A 20,655-nucleotide genomic window follows, 5' to 3' on the forward strand; every position below is an offset into this window, starting at 1 on the left:
CGGGCTGCGGGGCGGTGGCGCTCGGGGCGGGGCCGGGGTGACCACTGAGCGGGCCGCGTGCACTGACCCCTGGGCCACGTTCCAGGCCGCGCTCAGCCCCGCGCGGGCGCGGTCGTTGCTGCGGGCGGCCGGGGCCGGCCCGGCCCACGCCCTCCCCGGCCCGCGCCCGGCGCGGTGGGTGGGCCCTCGGGCGCCGGCAGGGCCTGCGGGGAGCGGCGGGCGCAGGTGAGCCCGGGCGACCCGGCCCGTCGGCCCCACTTGGCCCGGGTGGGGCGGGAGGGCTGGTGTCGCCGCGGCACCCGGAGGTGGGCCCAGGGGCGGGAACAGGCTTCCCCAGCCCAGGGAGGAAGCGCGGACCAGCCCCTCCTGGATGTGTCCCTGGCTGTCACCAGCAGCACCACGGAAGTCCTCCAGGACAGCAGGCCCGCCTCCCTGGGGAGACCTGGGACCCCTAACAGCAAGGTTTCTGGGATTTCCTCCAGGCCTTGGTGACTCCAACCATGCAGGACTGCCCTCCCCAGAAGGACCACCCCAGGCCAAAGGGGGGCCTCCCAGCTTCTCTCCTCTGCTCCCCGTGACCTCCGACTGTGTCCCTGACACCTGAGTTGGTGGCAACTTAGGGAGGAGCTCTCTCAGAGGGCCAAGCTGCTTGGGTGAGGGCTCCCGCACCATGCCGACCAAGGCCACGTGCCTGCGTCACACAGAGGCTCCTGGGCAGCTGGAAGCCAGAATGCTCAAGGGACGGCTTCCCGCAGCAAACAAAGACCTCCTCCCAAGCCCTGGGGCCCTGCCCACTCCCCACTGCCAGGACCCTGAGAAGAACCCCGTGCCTTCTTTCAGCGATCCGGCAAAAATCAGCAGTGAGGACCCCCAAGCCCGGGCAAAACCCACCACCCCTCAGCCCCCCACGAGGCCCAGGCTAGAGCGGACCCTGTCCCTAGATGATAAGGGCTGGAGAAGGAGGCGTTTTCCACGGAGCCAGGAGGACCTGGCCACCCAGGGTGGGGCCAGCCCCTACAAGGGCTCCGAGCAGGACATGGCCCCCCAGGCCCCGGCCCACAGTTGCCCCCCACCCTGCCTGAGCACATCTTTGCAGGAGATCCCCAAGCCCCACAGGGCTGTGGGCAGCGAGGGTGGGAGCCCCTCTTCATGGGGTAACTGTCTCTCTGGAATGATCAGCACCTCCCTGGAGTTGCTGCACAGGGAGGCTGCCCCAGCTGGGAGCTCCCCGAGGCTGGCCATCCTGTGTCCCCCTCGCCCGCCACCCACCCCGGATCTGAACGTGGCCTCCAACTCCCCAAGGATGGCAAACAAGGTTGACTCCGAGCATGCCGACCACAAGCACCAAACACAGCCCAGGCTGGTACGGGCCCACAGCAGCCTGGGCCCCAGCCGGCCACGGAGCCCCCTGGCCTGTGACACCCACTCCCTTCATTCAGCCAAGTCTTCCTTCAGCCTCCTGGCGCCCATCCGCACCAAGGACGTCCGGAGCAGGTAAGGCTGCTGGGAGGGCAGTCTCGCCATGGCCTGTTTTGGTGCTGGGGAGCAGGCTGTGCAAGCATTCTCTTAAGGAATGCCTCACGTGCAGGCAGAGAAGAGGGCAGGTCTCCCTTCAGCAGCCATCTCCCATGTGACGCCAGGTGTGCGTCCCAGACACGCTGCCCCTCTGCCTCTGGGCCTCTCCTCCAGGACTTTCCTGCCTGATCACTGCACCGAGACAGGGTGCTCTTATAAAAGATGGCGCCCCCATGCTCCATGCCTCTGCTGGCTGGCTTGCATTTTGTGCTGGTGGTCCTCCAAGTGGAAGGTGGCCTCCTTCTGTTCTGCCTTGAGTGTTTTTCTGTTTAACCACTGTGTGTGAGGGACATTGGGCAGCCATAGGCTGCCTGCAGTCCCCTGCCCTGGGGGGCTCTGGGCACAGGCTGGCATTTCAGCAGGACAGTTAGCAGGACCCACAGGCTGCAGGCAAGAAAAGGCTCTGCCTCCCAGGGGAGCGGCAGCCTGGTGATTCCTGGAACCACAGGGACTTAAGTGCTCTGCTTCAAGACCTGCTCAGCGCTTGTGCTCCAGCCCTGCTCTGTCCTCACAGCTGAGTGGAGATGTCACACCCTGGAGGAGGCATAGGCCCTTGGTTCCTGTGTGTGGCTCTCTGTGATGTTACATAGAGTTTCGTAGCTTGAAAAGAGGCTAGTGCCACCCCAATGTCACTCCTGTCTGCCTGACTCCTATCGTAACCCTAACCAAGGGCCCACAGACGACTTGGGCTCAGCCTGTCAAAACCCATGGCCTCCTCTCCTGAGCCTGGTCTTGTCCTAGGACCTGGGTCTTGTCCTAGGAGGGCTGCCTGCCCTCAGTGTTCAGGTGCCATGCTGCTGCAGCACTGGGGCGGAGGGACTGTGAGCAGGCAGAGCAGGAGGTGCTTCCTGCAGGGTTCCCAGTTCTGGAGCAGAAGTCCAGAACAAGGTCCCTTTGAAGGGACCCCTTCTTTCCAGGGCTCCCAGGGCCTCAGGGCTGATGGCTGCCTCCCTCCAATCTACCTGTGTCTTCAGGTGGCCACTCAAGGACATCAAGTCCAGGGCCCACCCTAAATACAGTTTGAGAGGGGGCAAGGGCGAAGTGCAGCTAGGGCACAGTGGTGGATTGGGAACCTGGGGTGTGAGGGAGCGGCCAGTGGCATGGCTAGCCCAGCCCCAGGAAGGAGCACACTCCAACCCCACCCACCCCATCTCAGGCCTACTGCTCGCCTGGGGCTTGTCTCTGAGGCAGGATCAGAGAGGACGAAGATGAGGGGAAAGTGGCCTCAGAAGAGGCAGGCCATGCCCTTGAAGAGCGTGAGAAGCCTGCAGTGTCCATGAACAAGGGCTCTGAAGAGTCCACCTTTGCTAGTGCTGAAGCTCCACAGGCACCAGGGGTGCCAAGGCCCCAGGAGCTGAACCAGCTTTTGTGTCCTGGTGTCTCTGGGGCTGGCATGGCAGACTTGGAGCCTGCTGGGCGCCCCCAAGGTGGGAAGGAAGTTAAGTTATGGGATTACAGGGATGTGAGAGGCAGAGCAGTCAGATGCAGGGTGGATGCAGCCTGGAAACTGATTGGAAACAGCATGGCTGGCCCTGGCCTGGGCAGGCCGGACGGTTGAGCAGGTCAGGCCTCGGCAGAAATGGTAGAGCAGGCACAGCCTCCCTGTCCATGGAGATGGGCCCTCCAGATTGTGGAGAAGAGTGGCCTGTGATTAAGGGGACAGTAGCAGGGACCAGGTAGAGAGGAACTGGATTCTTGCCTCCCATTGTGAAAGACATGTCCAGACACTTTGTGGAGGGACACGTGTGTGTCTAGCCACTGCCTGTCCTACCAGTAGCAGGCAGAGACCAGATTACATATCTAAATGGCTAGAAGAAAATCAGAACTTACAATACTTCACAGTGATGCCCATCCCCTGACGTCCAGGTTCCATGTCTGTGTGATGGTTTTCAAGGCACGTGTGGCCCTTGAGACTTTTGCACCATGGTGGCAGAGCCAGCGGCTGTGACCGACGGGTGGTCCACAGAGCTGCACACGCCTGGTGTCTTTACAGGCAGTGTTGCAGACCCTGTGGCAGGAGAGGCAAGGGGCACCTGCAGTAGGGTCAGCGGCTTGCCGCTATTTCCTGTGGCCCCGCGGCATTGTGGTGTGCTACGACGTCCATCCCGTTGCAGTTGGGTGGTTGAGATGGGCTCCTCTGCCTTCCTATCCTAACCCGTCCCACTGTGTTGACCTGGGGAGGAGTGGAGAGCCAGGCCCCTCCCTGAAATACACTATGTCCACCCAGCCCTATTCTCAGCACAGAGTTTGGCTTTGTTTCTGTGACCTCCCAGAACCTTACCTACCAAAACAGCCCAAAGTGATGTCCCCATCCTCAAGGAGGGAGCTGTGTGGCTAGCAGCGGGCACAGCTCACTCTCTCGGAGCAGGCAGGTTCTCATGCGTGCTCTGGCTCAGGGAACCTGGACTCAAGGGGAGATGGTCCCAACATTCTGTGGGGCTCAGTGTTGCCCCTCTGGGCCCAAGCAGCCCTGCTGCTGGCCTCAAGTCTCGGGGACTGGGAGCCCCGAGAACATGTCCCTACGGCCACTCCTCCTGGCTGGGCACTGAAACATTCTGCCTCTTCTCTGCAGGAGCTACCTGGAGGGGAGTCTCCTGGCCAGTGGGGCCCTGCTAGGAGCAGATGAGCTGGCCCAGTACTTCCCAGACCGGAACATGGCCCTCTTTGTGGCCACCTGGAACATGCAGGGCCAGAAGGTAAGAGTGCAGGGTGGCGCCTGAGCAGACACAACTGCTTCCTGTGTGGTTCTGCTCTTGGGAGCCGAGGCCCGATGCCCCATCGCCAGTCCCAGCAGAGGTGAGCAGGTAGAGCAGGGAAAGCACACTGTTCCCTTGAGAGGGCCCCTAGTGCCCACCTGCATCTCCCTGGCCACCAGCTCCATGAGGGGCCAGACAACTGACCTGGCCAAGGTTGACTGTACCTGAGGGGTAGAGAGGCCTAGTGGCAAGCAACACAGACTAGATGCCAGATGCCCGTCAAGCACACAGGGGGTCACAGACACAGCCTTGGTCAGTGGGGAGATGGCGATGGACAAGCTTGTGCTCGTGCTCAGGGAGGAAGACTGAGGCATAGCAGCCTGCCTAGACATGAGGCCTCTAGGGTGTCAAGGCTCCATGGGATGTAGAAACCACACCTCGGTATCAACTGCAGTAGCCTCAGTTCCCTCGTTCAGAAGGGGTGCCCTGCAGCCACCACTGGGTAGTGGCACAGGTGCTCCATGGCTTCTGCCCAGGCCTGAGGAGCCAGTGGCCTTGATGTAATACTATCTTGTGCTCCTCTCCATAGGAGCTCCCGCCAAGCCTGGATGAGTTCCTGCTGCCCACCGAGGCCGACTACACCCAGGACTTGTATGTCATTGGGGTGCAGGAGGGCTGCTCTGACAGGTAGGCACCGGCTTGGGCCCCCTTCAAGCCCCTCAGGCCCAGCAGTATCTTCTTGTGGACAGCAGTGCTAAGACAGGCCTGAGTCTGAAGCTGTGGGCCTGAGGCCCCATGTGCTAATCTCCATGCCAGGCTGGACATGCAAGTCGGTTTCTTTACAGATACTGATGCAGATAATTTGAGATAGGCAGTTTTCATTTTTTTGTAAACCAATAGTTGACTTACCAGGCTGTAAAGGTAGCAAGGAACAGTGCTGGATTTTTTTTAGGCCATTTTGGCCCTCCGCAGGCTCTTTGTTGACCCAAAGGGCATCGCTGGCCGTCCTGACACAGGATATAGCCTGTGGGCATCCCAGTGAGTTCCTGGGGCCTGTTTGGCACATACCGTGGGGAGTGGGCACCAGGCCCTGTAAGGGAGACCCTGCGAGCCCAGCCAAGCAGAGGGTGGGACAGAGGTGCTCGTGCGGGTCCCACAGAGATCTCGAACAGAGACAGGCTGTTCGAATGGGACTTGGCCTCAGCCCCAGGAGGTGGCCTTCCTTTTGCCCATCCACCATTCTCAGTGCAAGAAGATGGAGCTCGGTCCTGGGGAATCCCCAGGAGCCCTTTGGGGGGCTTTCCAGCTGTGCTCCCCCACCCCAGCCGCCTACTCCTTTCCCACAGGCGGGAGTGGGAGACGCGCCTCCAGGAGACACTGGGCCCCCGCTACGTGCTGCTGTCCTCGGCCGCCCACGGGGTTCTGTACGTGTCCTTGTTCATCCGCAGGGACCTCATCTGGTTCTGCTCAGGTAGGCACCACGTCCCACAGCCCAGGTGCACTCAGAGGGTGGTGGTTCCACACAGGGCCGCTCTCAGACACATGTACTGGTCCTCTGGGACTCGGCCCTGGAGACCGCTGCGTGACACGCAGGCACGGGAATGCACGCCGGCACAGGGGGCGTGGGGCCTTCGCGCAGGTTCACTGAGGCTGTCCACCCCACCCCTCACAGAGGTGGAGTGCTCCACGGTGACGACGCGCATTGTGTCCCAGATCAAGACCAAGGGGGCCCTGGGCGTCAGCTTCACCTTCTTCGGCACCTCCTTCCTCTTCATCACGTCCCACTTCACCTGTGAGTTGCTGTCAGCCAAGGCCCTGGTTCCCAGAGTCACTCTGCCTTGATAGGACCTGCTGTGCTCAGGACAGCCATTGAGGCAGAGCTGTCCAGAGCCTCACAGCAAATGACAGGGTGGGGTGGCCAGGCAGGTCCCTTGGACGTGTGTCTAGAAACCCATGTCCCCACCCATTTCCGTCCTCACAGCTGGTGATGGGAAGGTGGCCGAGCGGCTGCTGGACTACACCAGAACCATCCAAGCCCTGGCCCTGCCTAGGAATGTACCAGACACCAACCCCTATCGTTCCAGTGCAGGTGAGCTGTGCTTGGCAGGTGCCTCGGGCATCTCCTCGCTTGTTCTCTGCATGGTTTAGCAGGAACTGTTTAGGGGTATGAGAGTCAAGGTCAGGAAATCACAGGAAGTCACTTGGTGCTGCTGCACAGATGGTGCGTGGACCTCTGAGACCCCCAAGTCCAGCTGGGCCACGCTTGCTCACCTGCTAGCTGGGGTCTGCATCATTGCCACCTACCCTGCAGGGCAGTGAGGGTCTGAGACAGTGGCCAGTTTGCTATGAGGGTCACTGCTTAGGTGGCTTTTGGCTTGTCTATAGCTGTCCAAATCTGGACAAACCAGAAGACCTCACTGCCTGCCTCCCCCACTCCCACCAGCTGTCCTGTGATTCTTGGGGGAGGGCACCCAGGTGGAGAAGCTCCATTGCTCGGCCTGGGGTTTGTGCATCTGTCGCTGTGGCCATAGAAGGGGAGACCAGCATGGATGCACTTTTCCCTGTACCCAGCGGATGTCACCACCCGGTTCGATGAGGTGTTCTGGTTTGGAGACTTTAACTTCCGCCTGAGTGGTGGACGCACGGCTGTGGAGGCCATCCTGAAGCAGGGCCTGGATGTGGATGTGCCGGCACTGCTGCAGCATGACCAGCTCATCCAGGAGATGAAGAAAGGTGAGCAGCCTGGGGCTGGCCAGAACGTGTGGGCTTGTGCTGATCTGAGCTAGCCTGTATTGCAGGGTCCATCTTCAAGGGCTTCCAGGAACCGGACATCCACTTCCTCCCATCATACAAGTTTGACATTGGGAAGGACACCTATGACAGCACCTCCAAACAGAGGACCCCCTCCTACACGGTAGGCACCCAGGCCAGCCTCTACCTCCACAGGATGTCCTCAGGAGAATGACTTCTGCCTTGCTCAGGCTGGCACTCAGGAGCCCTCTCATGCACACCACAGCCTGCCAGGCCAGTGACCCAACCTCAGAGTCTGTTTTGACTGATGGTACCCTCCTCCAAAGGTGCTGCAAAGCACAGGCAAGCTGGCCCTCAGACATGCTCCGAGTGCCAGGATAGCCTATGCCCCATACTCTCCCAGGCCACAGCTTGTTCTGCAGTCATGGATCTGGAGGGAAGGTGGAGACTCCTGTACAACTCGGCTCCCTGCCAGACCCGAGATCCAGTACTGGGGCAGCTGTGGGGGCAAGGCAGTGTCTGATGGCTCCTAGAGGGCCAGGAGGAAGCAGGCACCACCCCATAGGTCTCTAGAACCCCGGCAGTAAAGCGCTTGAGGGTCGTGGCTGGAGGGTTGCTATGGGACACAGCTGGGCAGAGGCAGGCAGGCCAGGCCTGCAGCAGAATGGCACCTCCTCAGTGCTCCTGCTTCTGCCGTCTCTTCTGAAGGACCGGGTCTTGTACAGAAGCCGCCATAAGGGCGACATCTGTCCTGTGAAGTACTCTTCCTGCCCTGGGATTAAGACATCTGACCACCGCCCTGTCTATGGCCTTTTCCGGGTGAAAGTGAGGCCTGGCCGAGATAAGTGAGTATCCCCTGTGCCCGGCTCCCTCCCAGGCTCTGGCTGTGGCTTGGGCTGGGCAGGTGCAGTAACATGCATTGCAACAGGCAAGGTGGGTGGGGTGCTGGCAGCCCCTGGGGTCCAATGTGAAGTTGCTGTCTAGGAAGCTGCTCCCAGTATCCTCAGGACCAAGGAAAGGGAGGAGGCTTTAGGAGTGAAGTCTTCCAGATTGGCTGCCGTCTCTCCCAGTGGGCCCCAGGGAGAAGCAGAGCCAGCTCTGAAGGGCAGTGTGGCTGGCAGCCTGGTGCCTGGAGGCCGTAACCCTCAGGTAGCCCTGAGGCTCCATCCAGGGGGCACCCTGGTCCAGGATGGCACCTGTGCTAGGGAGCTGAGACATTCCTAACACTGCTTCTCCCTCACAGCATTCCACTAGCTGCTGGCAAGTTTGACCGAGAACTGTACTTGATAGGAATTAAAAGACGGATTTCAAAAGAAATTCAGAAGCAGCAAGCAATAAAGAATCAGGACTCCAGTGCCATCTGCACCATTTCCTGAAGTTGTTAGAGGAGGACCTTTGACCTAGAGCGGCTGGAGAAGACTGCAGTGTGTGCTCCTGACACCTGTCATTCATTCTGGGGTCCTGACGCACTGCTACTAGGGCTGCCCTACTTTCTCACCAAGAAACTCCCAGGCCAGACTGTGCATCCCGGGAAGAAAGCTGCCTTCACTTACTTGGGCGAGCCTGTACTTAAGACTTGTCCCCACAGGCACTTGGGGGGCTTCTCAGGGTATTGAAACTCCCATGCTCTGGAGTGTGGCAGAGGACCTGCCTAGTGTCACAGCCTCTCCCTCCATTCCTTCATTTGCGGCTCTACACCCAGAGCCAGTTTCTATGTCCCACACAAGCTGGGCCCTTCCTCTCCACACAGGTGTATGGGGGTCAGGCCCTGGGTCTGCCCTACAGCATGCTGAGGCCATGTTGGGGTCATGACAGTTGCCCTCTCCCAGGCCTTGAGCCCTCTCTTCCTTGGGCTGAGGCCCATGTGCTGATCCTATCTCCCCCACCCCCAGCTGAGTGAGGGCCACCTCCCCTCCCTCCAGAGGCCAAGCCCAGCTATGTGCTGCCTCCCTTTTAGTGATCAGCAGACCATCTGCTTTTGTGACATCAGCCACAGGGTGGTATTAACAGAGGTGGTACTTCCTGCCCTGGACACAGGTTGGGCAGGGAAGCCTAGCTGGGGACTCCGTTCCTTAAAGAGGGCTTTGACCACATCATTGCCCTTTGAGTCTTATATTCTTGACAAGATATAGCCTTGAATGTACAGAGATCTAGGGACATCCACTCTAGTCTTTAAATTATTTATTTTTCCATATTTATATTTTTAAATAAATGCATATATAAAATCTTAAAAACTCTTTGGCCCAAAACTGAATGTTGGAAAGAAAGTCTGTGTGCACACCCTATTCTTACAGTGTTCTTGTTTTAAAAGGCCATGGAACACAAAGGCAGGAAATTGACTCGGCTCGCAACTGCTGACAGTCTTGTCCCAGTCCCTGCTGAGCATTCCTCCTGCAGGCCAGAGGCAACGCGAGGGGAAGACTCGGGTGGACTGGGCTGAAGCCACGAGCAATCCCAGCGAACACTAAGACTTCTATTAATATCAGCTTCCAAAATATGGGATATAAACTTTAAAGCAACGCACCAATGTTTCTGATAAAGCGGGAGAGCGCCCACCATTCCACTTCAATAAAAATTCAATGGTCTGCATGTGTATTTTGCTCAAATGAATCTCAAGTTCCAAATCAATGAACTGAAATTTCTGTTAGTAAGATTCCTGTGGAGCCAGCCTTGGAAGGAAGAAGGTTTTATAGGTTCTTTCTCAGGCCATTTCTGCCACTGGTGCCTCTGTCTTAGTCTGGCCTGAGTTGGAGAGTGCTGAGCCTAACAAGGTCAGAGGTCAAGAGCATACTGATGGACTTGATACATTTAGATGAACATTTCACATGGCAAATTAGTCCAATAAAAAATTCAAATCAATATAATATAAATGAAGCTGGTGAATTATGGAAAAGAGGCTTCATAAAGAACCAAGTAAGGACTAGGCATGATGGTGGTTTTTAAAATGGCTCTTGTTCTCTCAAACACACACTGTCCTTCAGCAAGAGTCCAGGTGTAGCCAGCCCCTGTCTGGCTACCAGAGTTCTCAAGAGTTCAGGACCAACTACACAACCTACCTCAGGAAGTGCCCATGAAGGTGACTTTGAGGTGCAAGTTAGTGGCAAAGGGAAGATGAACAGAAAAGGGGTATGGCCAGGGAGGCTGAGAGGAGGGAATGGGAAGGACTGGTGATGCGGGGCACAGACCCTGAGAAGAGCAGCCTAGTGGGTATGTGGTTAGGCTCCCAGGGTGAGGGATTGCTCAGCAGTTGTTGAGGACCTAGGCCAGCGCCCCTGCTCTGCCCCAGGTGCTCAGGGCACCTGCAGTGGCATCCTTCCAGCGAGAACAGTCACCTGAGGCACACTGGGACATCCCCAGGCTCCAGTCCCAGTTGACTGCGTTCCCACCAGCAGGCATCAAGCAGACCCTTCCACTGGACGCCCAGGGCGAAGGTTCCAGGTGTCCAGAGTGCAGTGACTACAGGAAAAGAATTCAACAAGCACACTCAGAAGCCAATTCACAAGCATGCCCAGAAGCCCAACTCCCTTGAGACGTGCAGTCCCTCTATCTGCACTAAGAAAGGGCCACGCTTCCTGGCTCTGCAGACCTGGGGACTGCTCCCATCCGTGCAGCAGCACACTGCATGCCATCCCCCTCCCTCTGCTGCCAACATCAGTTACCACCGGCCCTCAAGTACAAGCAGCCCCAGCCCTGCACTCACTGATACCCTGGGGCAAGAGGCTTTGAGACACTGGGTTGGACTGGGTGATTCCTCCTAGAGCAGGTTACCAAGGGCCTTTCCCAGCACCCTTGTGCTAGAGGGTGAGGGAGAGCAGAAGGATAAGAGACAGTCACCATCTTATTAGCAGGAACGGGCTCAACTGCTTCTGCTCTGTTCAGTCAGCGTGCCCTTCAATGCCTGCCCACCTGCCTTCCAGCTTGGGGGACAAAGGTCATGTTCGTTCCCAGCTGGCAAATTCCAACCTCAAGGGTGTTGTGACTACTGCTCGCTTGGGTTTCAAAGTCCTGGTATTCACACTGTTCACGAACCACACACATCTCCACTGAGTTCACACCCAAGGCAACTCACATGGAGACACCTCCCTGCAGCTGGGGTCCCTGAAGATCCTGGAGGTCTCTACCGAAAGAGCCGGTAAGTTCGCGGCAGTCGCCCATCTCTGCTGGCCAACGCTGCCTGGATGTGCTCGTAAGTGGGCAGGTTGGTCAGATCCCCCAGGGCGGCCACAGCAGGTTTCCCACGCAGCATCTTAGACGCAACCCTCCTGACATCTTCTGGCTTCACATTGCCTGGTGTAGAGTGAGCGACGATGTCAGGCAAGCACAAGCAGCTCCCCACAAAGCCACCACCACCATATGGCTGAGGGGCTCACTGCTCCCAGCATCTGGGGGGCTGCTGAGGGCTCCAGAGGGTCCAGCAGCAGCAGGGTGGACAAGGGCAAGACGGTCAAAATGACAGTGCAAGCTTTTCTTAGCAAATGGGAAATGTCGCGATGGCATGCCTACTTCAACAGAGGCGCCGTTCCCAGAATAAGGACTGCCTATCCAGTGGGCACATCTGCAAGGGGTCCAAGGAGGAGGTTGCACTCCTCGGGGCTGCACCTCTGCAGGAGCCACCCTCAAAGAGGGTCCAGAAGCCACCAAGACCCATGTGAAGAACACCACTGCCCAGGAGCACACCAAGCAGGCAGCCTGTCTACAGAAGACAAGACCCGAGACCACACCAGCACACTCGAGGATGGTCCTAAAGGAAGGCAGGGCAGGTGCCTCTCCCCAGCAGGAGGCCAACCCCAGGAGGACAGGATGGCAGTCTCCTTGAAACAGGTGATGCCAGCAGGTAATGCTTGGTCAGCATGCCCTTCAGTGCCTGCCCGCCTGCCTTCCAGTGTGGGGGACAAAGGTCATGTTCGTTCCCAGCTGGCAAGTTCCAACCTCAAGGGTGTTGTGACTGCTGCTCCCTCGGGTTTCAAAGTCCTGGTGTTCACACTGCTCACGAACCACACACATCTCCACTGAGTTCACACCCAAGGCAACTCACATGGAGACACCTCCCCCCTAACAAGCACACTGTGCCTGGCTTTAGCTGACCCCAGAAAAGCCGCCGCAAATAAAATGTGTGCTGAGGCACCTGCCAGACCCTCAAGCGCAGGCGCTGACCCAAGGCACTACTGCTACACAATGCACTGCTCCCTTGGCACTTTTCAGCCACTGGTCCTCCTTGAAAACCCACGTTGACAACCACCCCTTCCAGGCTAGGTCAGGTGCTGAAGTGCCAGCTGACACGGGGTGAGACTAGAAGCAAATATGCACCCCAGCCCTTTGACTCCCTGCCAAAGTCACCTGGCAAGGACCAGCCGTGGGCAGGGCAGCCATGTCCACAAGGGACACCCAACTATCCCTCTATAGTGGGGCATAGCCTCATCTGAGTTCAGCCTAGGCTGTGGAGGCTACTGGCTGAGAGCGTGTACTCACGGATGAGCGTGCACAGCTCATGGGGCAGCTTTCTGGAGCGAGTGGCCAGTACCTGCCTCCCCACGTCCTCAAAGATGACAGGCCTGGACTCCAGGTTCATCATGAGCATCGACATCAGCTGTGTCTTGGCCCGCTCCAGCTCCACCTGAGGGTCGGGTCATATGCTATTACTCAGTTACCCACCTGATCACCAGTAGTCGCCACAAACTGGAAGAGGGGCTGGTGAGAATGTGTCCCAGCACAAAGGTCTTCCCTGTATGCAGTAATGAATACAAGAGACAGAGAGATGTCTGGGCCTGGGTCACCAGCACACTCAGCCAGGCTCAGCCACCAAGTTCTCTGGGCAGGAGCTGCACCTGAGAAAGCCTCTGCCATGCTCATGATGGAGAGAAGTGTGCCCCTGATTCTCCTTTATCTCTTGCCCAAATCGCAGCATGTGGGGAACACGAAATACCCAATTAGGGCTCCAAACCTGGCATACAACAAGAGTAGGAGGAAAATGAGAAAATGCAAAATATGTCCTGGGCGCAGACTCTCCCGCATGGGGTCCAAGAAGCCCTGACTAGACATGAACTTAAATTGTGGCTCTAGAGGATCAGTTCCATGGAGGAACAGGTCAGAGTGGCAAGAAGTCGATGTGCGAATGGGCCTGGGAGCCACCATGCTCTAAGAAACACAGTAACACAGAGGGCTGCTATAAGCCATCTTAACTAAAATAATTCCTCACTAACACAGGTATTTTCAGTTTTCACAACTTCAAGCAAATAACACCATAAATTTATGTCAAATTGACTTCACCTAAGTGGAAAACTATTTTTTGAGATACAAATGAAAATGAAGAGTGCTGATCTGCAAGCATATTATATCTGAAATAATGCTTATTTTCTGACTTAAAAATGCATGTGTGGGCACAGTAAGAGAGAAAGCCTGAAGGCCAGGCTGTGCTGCAAGACGCTCAGAGGCAGGCACAATGTCCATTGCTATGCAGGTATGGACTGGTGACATGGCAGGCTTCCCCACCTGGGCACAAATTGGCTTATTTGGTCCAAAAAGCAACGAGGCTTCCAAACATCAAGGTGAGATATCAAAAATTAAACTAAACAAAATCAGTGGATAAGCTAGGCCCTGTAACATCTGACCTCCCAGCGACTCAAGCAGCTGAAGCAGGAGGATTACAAGCTCAAGGCCAGTCTGGGCAACTGAGTGAGACCCTATTTCAAAATAAGAAAGGGCTAGGGGTGCAGCTCGGTGAAAGAGCAGCCCTGAATTCAATCTCCCATATCCCCACAGAAGGCAACAGAAACTTATGTTCAGGCATAAACAGCTGGAAAAGGGGCACCCATCTGATATGGCACTGCTTGAATTCACCACCATTCCCTGGGGCAGCTGAGGAGTATGCAGACTCCCCTCAGGACTGGCCAGGAGGCTCCGGAGTGGAGCCAGCCAGCACAAGCCCCACTGCTGGCTGCTCCTCCACGTGGCTCTCTCACCATCTGATGGCAGGTAAAGATTGGAAATGGCTCCAGGCTTACTCACTGCATCCACAGCTCCGCCCATCAAAATAAATTCCTTTGTGATAATTTCTACCATTTCCCGAACCTACAAAGAGAAGGAGATGAGGGTGCACATCAGCCTGCTGACCCCACAAGCAAGACCCTGGTCTGCGGGCTGCTGGCTACGCCTCACCTGTCTTGGGTCGGCGCTAGCATGAATGCACAAGAGGCCAGTGTCTTCGTAGCTATGATGGTAGGAGGTCGCATTGTACATCCAGTGGTGCCTGAGGGAACATGGGGTGGCTGGGCAAAAGTGTATGGCCAGTGCCAGGCCACGGGAAACTGGTCCAGACACATGGCAGCCTAAGAACAGCCCTGTCCACTGAAGGCCACCAACCTGTTGAGCACGTTGAGGTAGAGCCTGGAGAACATGCCCTTGCCTGGCCCACCAGCTGAGAAGGAGCCCCCTCCTCCCATCATCATGTTCAGCACAGCAAAAGGGATAAAATCTTCCTCCTGCAAGGACGGGGACAGCGTTTAGGCCAGGGCAGACTCGCCTCCTCGGTAATGCTGCCTGACCCAGGACTGCACTCACCAGGAAGGAGCAACTCTCAAGCCCCACCATGATGTGTGTGAGCTCTGGGATAGGTGTTGGGCCAAGGCTGACGTTGGACATGTCTCTCTCTAGCTGTAATCAAGAGCAAACGAGTGTTATGCAGAAATCCAGTGAAGACTTGGCAGTGAGTACACGCTGTGCTCAAATGTCCTGAGGCTCAACTGAGACCTGATGAACTCCTTCAAAAATAGGATGTGTCTGTTCTGTCGTGGGACTACACTGTACACTAAACTAAGAGTGTAAATACAAACACCACGGGGCAGGATGCATACCTGTGATCCCAGCCTTAGCAATTTAATAAGACCCTATATCAAAAAGGACTAGGGAAAGCCAGATGGAGCGGCACAGGCCTATAATCCCAGCAGCTCAGGAGGCAGAAGCAGGAGGGTGGCAAGGTCAAAGCCAACCTCAGCAAAAGCAAGGTGCTAAGGAACTCAATGAAACCCTGTCTCTAAATAAAACACAAAATAGGGATGTGGATGTGGTTCAGTGGCCGAGTGGCCCTCAGTTCAAATCCTGGTACCCCTCCCCCCAAAAAAGGACTGGGGATGGAGGTCAGTGGAAGAGCACCCTTGGGTTTAATCCCCTGTAAACAAGCAAACAAACCCACAATACACCAAAAGCACATGCCAGAGAAATGCAAAGTGCAAGATCCCCAGAGTTCCCATCACTACCTTGACAATCCCCCCGGTGTACTGCGCTACAGATCTGTCCACCTCCACAGCCCCAGCACTCCCCCAGGCTGGCTGGGCTCTAAGCAGGTACTTTTCAGCACATTCCACCAAATGCTCATGTTCGACTCCCACTCCAGCCAGAACCATGCGGTCAGGGGTGTAGTAGTTCCTCAGGTAAGAATGGAGCACTTCTCGGTCAATCTTGGCTATGTTTTCTGAAGGGCAGAAACGGTGGAGGCCCACAGTGTTCCCCCTGTACGCAGCCTGAGAGGGGGACGAAGGGAAACAGACACACAGAGAATGTAGGCGGTTCCAGCTCAACCTCTGGAAAACCCAATGCAGGCTGGGGAGTTCAGCTGCAGTCTGGCAGTAGCAGCTCACAAAAAGAGCAAAATAGGAGGGTCATTCTACAGACAAAAATAGTAAAGGTTTTGTAACTGTTGGAAGTGGAAGACGCAAACATCACACTGCAGGTTCAGACATCAGGACTGTCCTGTAGGAGGTTGGGGCTGAAGCTCCACAGTAGAGTGCTTGCCTAGCACAAGCCCTGAGTCCAATCCCCAGCACCATAAAATAATTAAAGACCACGTCTCAACTGTTCCATAACCTGTGAGGACAACAGCAGGGACCTCCCACCCACCCATGTGTGAGAAGCCCCCATGAGAATACGGGCACATGTGGGTTCATGTTTTACTTCATGAATCATCTCAGTGAGAAGTGGTTCAGGGTCAGGTCGCATGTTCAGGTCCTCCAGCTCAAACTGGACAGCCATCCGTGTCATCTCTATTTCTTCATCTGCAAGGGAACCCAAAGACAAAGTTCAGTCTGCACGGCGGCACGTGCCCCAGGCAGCAGAGTGGGGCAGAGGTTCTGTGTTGGTGGCATAATGGTGCCTCTGCCTCCATCAAGGGGCAGCCCGAGGGTACCCAAGTGAGTGAAGGGAAGGCCAGGCAAACAGAAAGCAGAAACCAGGACCTATTGACCCCTCTGCCATGAAGCAGTCACTTGAATATGATCCACACCTCTGCTGCCTCACCTGTAAAAGGCCCTGAAGACACCTGACCTGAGTGTCAAGGCACAGCTGTAAGGACACCAGGCCCAGCACAAAGGCACTTAGGAAACAGACACAGACCCAGGTCAGGGTGCCATTCCATCAGCTGCCACGGTCAAGAGGATCTTAGGGCAGGACCCTGGCCTCAGGGCACTGAGGCCCGCTGCTGACACAGTACCTGCCAGATCTCTAGGACAACCTGCACCCCTCCCTGCTGGAACTTCAGGTCCTGCAAGTCCATCTGCAAGGCCAAGGACAATGGTGGCCACCATGAAAAATTCTGATAGTGTGCCAGTCAAGGTGTTTAAGGGTAAGTTTAAAGAGCATTTCTTTTTTCTTTTGATGCTGAGGATTAAACCCATGGTTACTTTGCCACTGAGTTACATCCCCAGCCCTTTTGTTATTTAGAGACAGGGTCTCACTAAGTTGCTAAGGGTCTTGTTAAGTTGCCCAGGCTAACCTAAACTTGCAATCCTTCTGCCTCAGCCTCCCAAGTCATTGCACATGACTTGAACATTTCTGAAATTTCACTAAAAATCTCAAAGGGCCTAGAGAGATGAGTCAAAGCACTAAGCCCTAAGATGCCAAAGATTTTTCTTTCTTTTTTTGGTACCAGGGATTGAACTCAAGGGCACTGAATCACTGAGCCTCACCCCCAGCCTTATTTTGTATTTTATGTACAGACAGGGTCTCATTGAGTTTCTTAGTGCCTCGCCGTTGCTGAGGTTGGCTTTGAACTTGCAATCCTTTCTCAGCCTCCTGAGCTGCTGGAATTACAGGTGTGTGCCATGGTACCCAGTGCCAAGGATTTTTTTCCTCTTCATTTTGGTTCTGGGAATTGAATCCAGGGCCTTGTGCATGCAAAGCACACACTCTGCCACAGAGCTACAACCCCAGCCTCACCAGCATCATCCCCAGTGAAACTGTACCAATAATGTTGGGCTGTTCCTCCCAGGTGTGGCCCTTTAATAGTCCCTCTGGCTCCCCACCACCCTGACCACGTGCTTACTAGATCCATACCTGTCAGGCGGGGGTGCAGAGTCACCTCAGCCAGCAAGCCGACCACAGTGTCCAGGCCTTTACTGTCAGCAGACACAGCATACATGGTGGTATCTCTGGGAAGACAGCAATGTCAGGTTCTGGGGTCAGGCTCTCAAGCTTTCCTCATCAGCAGGGACTTTCCATCATTTGGTTAAAAACCAACAGACACTTCCTTTTCCTCTTTTTATATGGTACAGGGGACTGAACCTGGGGCTTCGAGCAAGCGAGGCAAGCACTTGCTCCCAAGCTACACCCAGCCTTTTCTCTTCCCTCTCCCTAGGGCATGGAGTCCAAGCAAGAAGAGCCACAGCGGCAGGCAAGGGAAGCTCTTCAGTAAAGGACACTATTGAATCAAATGGAGCCAATCCTACCAAGGTTTTTACAAGCCACATTGTCTTGAAAGGAGAAGCGCTTTATCCTATGCTTTCTAAGCCTTGCTGAGCAACCCACTGGTCAACATGTGAACGTGCTTCAGCCTCAACAGCTTGGGGACTGAGCCTGTTGTCCAGCTGGACTCTTACTCAGAACAAGGCCCCACATTGAGAAGTGGGTGGTCTGCAGCTCCACTGCCTAAGCTGGAGAGTGGGCTGCATCTGAGTCAGGAAAGGGGCCTGCCTGACCAAGAGAGGATTTACACGGGAGGAGTAGGAAGCTTGAGGCAAAGACATGGAGGACCTGAACACTAGGCTTCTTCCTTACTAACTGAATTCTTAGTGTTTGTCTTTTATGTAATTTTTTCACATTCAGGTTTAAATAATCAACCATTTTTAATAATCCATGATCTGTCTGCATCACCTGATATGGCCCAGAACTGTCTGAGCGTGCTCCACAGCTGGCAGGCAAAGCCCAATCCTCATGTCTCCACACCTATTTTCCGGCTATACAACAAACACAGCTGGTGCCTCGGCTATGCTGGGCTGTGGCATGGCCCTACCTCATCCGTCTAGCAGACCCCTTCAAAAACAATCCCAACGCCTCCTTTCCCATGATTCCTTTCCCCATTCCAGACTGTGTCTGTCACTGTGGGACACCCACCACCCTCAGCTCTTGTGCCCATGCGCTGTATGTGGCCCTCTGCTTTATTTGTAAGCATCCCAGGCACAGGGCTGCTCTGACAACAGCCAATACCCTCACTAAAGTGATAGGCAAGTGTTCTTCCAGGTACTGCTTCTCCATGTAAGACATGTCACCTGTGTTCTGCCCCCTTTCTTCACCCAACTCTGTGTCCTGGCCAGGGCTCCTTTCTCACCACTAATCTCCTTAGCCTCTCTGATGGGAGGGGCTCAGTGGGCCTCTGACCAAGGATGAGAAGGGCAGTTCCACATGGTCACAGAGTAAGTCTCCACATAAAAGACAGTACCTTGAGGTCTGGCAGTCACAGATACCCCCGTGCTTTTCCAAAGTAAGCAGAATTTCATCTTTGTTGTCAAATCGAGCAGTAGACTAGTAAAAGTAAATAAGAAAACTTAAAGAATCCAAATCCCAAAAACAAAGTTTAAAAAAAAAAAAGTAATTTCATTTCCAAAACATACAAATTATCTTCTAAATCTTTTGTTAGCATTAATTCACTAAGTCATTTATTAAAATAACTTTCCTAAAAAAAGAAAACCTGAAATACCCCTTCCTCAGCAGCCTCAAAAATTCCAAATTGAGTGCTTGAGGGCATAACTCAGTGGTAGAGCACCTGCCCAGCATGCATAACGCTCTAGGTTTGATCCTCAGTACACGCCCGCACGCACACATGAAATACCAAACAAACTGAACACTGACCGAAAATGCCAATTTTTCCAAAAAGTGAGCAATTCCGCTAAAATACTTCGCTTCATATCTTGATCCTGAATTAATAAGAACTGGTGACAAAAAGTAAATGGACAGGTTAAATGTTAAATAGGAAATCTAAGTAAGACAAACTGTTCAAAGCTGAGACTATGATTTAAGTCAAAACTTCGTGAAGGTAATAAACATGCTCACCATCCTTACAGATATACACACTGTCACACTGTGAAATCCTACACTGAGATGAAAACTTACAAATCATAGAAAGGTCAAAGTTGGGGGGAGGACTATACCCTAAATGTTACCACCCAAAATGGACACTTGGCAGTCATATTTTGGTGAAGTTTTCAGGCTTGTAACATGCTTCCACTCTAAACATGACATGCTAATTACAACCAACAATAAACAAAAGCATGCCACATTAAAATACCAGGGAACACTTGCAGCACACCATAGTACTTACTTCCTACTGTACAAAACTGTCCAAACTTATTTTGAGATGCCACTTGAAGCCCATTATCCAGCCTGGTAACTTTGGTTTCAAATTTTTCCTGTCCATCGACTGTAGCAAATACAGGCTTGGGTACTCCAGGTAAGGGAGAAGACAGAGGGATGTTGGGATAGGCGCCTCCGCTACTAAACTGTCGGTGTGCAGAGGGTCCAAACCTAGAGGAAAAGCCCAGTTACAACAAACTCAAGGCGGTGCACTTGTGAAGACTGCTTCTGTGCAGTCATGTTCTGTCCACATTAAAAGTCAACATCCCCGTTTCTGAAGATTCATCAAATTATCTTTTAAATATTTTGTTAGCATTAATTCACTAAGTCATTTATTAAAATAACTTTCCTAAAAAAAAAAAAAAAAAACCTGAAACATCCCTTCCTCAGCAGTCTCAAAAATTCTGCATTGAGTACACAAAAGAGTGATCGAGATCCTGGCTCAGTTACAGGGCCGGAGGCCGGGAGGCTGCGCTTTCCGGGTCTTCACGACTACCACCGGGAAACAGGCTTCCAACAGGAAGTCCCTTGAGCTGCAGCTAACCGGGGCAGCGTCCTCTTAGTCTAACGGAAGCCGCGGCCCCTACCTGGCCCCGAAGGCCCTGGTAGCACCTACTCGGGTTCCCCCTTGGGCTAGTTCCGGCTCGCCAAGCCCCTCCGGTCTTGGCGCCTGCTCACCACCCACCAAGCCCCAGTTCTCTGTCCCCAGGCCTGCCCCGCAGCATGACGACTCCCCTCTTCGTCTTGCAGCTCAACGGTCACCGAGCGCTCCTTCCCGACCGCCGACGCTTCTGGGCTCAGCGACCGCCCCTGCCTACCGCCCCGGCATGAACCGCGGGGGAGCCAGCCCCGGCCGCCCGGGACGACCGCGCGGCTCACCTGGGCCGCGGGCCTCCGGCCCCGACGCCGCGCAGCAGCCGCGCAGCCACCAGCACCGTCGCCGCCATCGCGCCCCCGCGCTTCTGCCGTCACTTCCGCTTCAGGCACGCGCCCCGCCCACACGGGCCACGGCTTCTGC

At 55.1% G+C, this 20,655-nt stretch overlaps 2 protein-coding genes across 5 annotated transcripts; one reads left to right on the forward strand and one right to left on the reverse strand.

The window, feature by feature from the left end:
- Positions 1-67: 67 nt before the first annotated feature.
- Positions 68-9,272, forward strand: INPP5E (inositol polyphosphate-5-phosphatase E). 4 transcript variants are annotated; one of them, XR_014020385.1, is made up of 12 exons: positions 68-225; positions 483-1,494; positions 4,148-4,271; positions 4,861-4,958; positions 5,618-5,742; positions 5,944-6,063; positions 6,253-6,360; positions 6,843-7,004; positions 7,070-7,185; positions 7,731-7,867; positions 8,007-8,171; positions 8,266-8,403. XR_014020385.1 is itself a non-coding variant. In XM_081278914.1 (12 exons), the coding sequence occupies exons 2-12, from the start codon at positions 671-673 to the stop codon at positions 8,396-8,398; spliced, it is 1,368 nt and encodes a 455-aa protein (XP_081135040.1). In that variant the 5' UTR covers positions 68-225; positions 483-670; the 3' UTR covers positions 8,399-9,272. The 4 variants fall into 4 exon arrangements, 3 of the variants coding, with proteins under 3 accessions (XP_081135040.1, XP_081135038.1, XP_081135039.1); XM_081278914.1 differs by lacking the exon at positions 8,007-8,171 and having other exon boundaries at positions 483-860; positions 1,440-1,494; positions 8,266-9,272; XM_081278912.1 differs by lacking the exon at positions 8,007-8,171 and having other exon boundaries at positions 8,266-9,272.
- PMPCA (peptidase, mitochondrial processing subunit alpha) lies at positions 9,187-20,635 on the reverse strand. Its single transcript, XM_081278915.1, has 14 exons — positions 20,517-20,635; positions 19,606-19,808; positions 19,137-19,216; positions 18,727-18,809; positions 17,346-17,440; positions 15,969-16,069; positions 15,275-15,538; positions 14,580-14,672; positions 14,382-14,500; positions 14,178-14,268; positions 14,028-14,090; positions 12,492-12,636; positions 11,092-11,309; positions 9,187-10,478 (listed from the first exon to the last, which is right to left on the reverse strand). Exons 1-13 carry the CDS (start codon positions 20,582-20,584, stop codon positions 11,140-11,142), a joined length of 1,575 nt encoding a protein of 524 aa, XP_081135041.1. The 5' UTR covers positions 20,585-20,635; the 3' UTR covers positions 9,187-10,478; positions 11,092-11,139.
- Between the last annotated feature and the right edge of the window lie 20 nt (positions 20,636-20,655).

The sequence above is a fragment of the Spermophilus citellus genome, assembly GCF_964194105.1.
Source record: "Spermophilus citellus genome assembly, chromosome: 2".
In the NCBI taxonomy this organism is placed as follows: domain Eukaryota; kingdom Metazoa; phylum Chordata; class Mammalia; order Rodentia; family Sciuridae; genus Spermophilus; species Spermophilus citellus.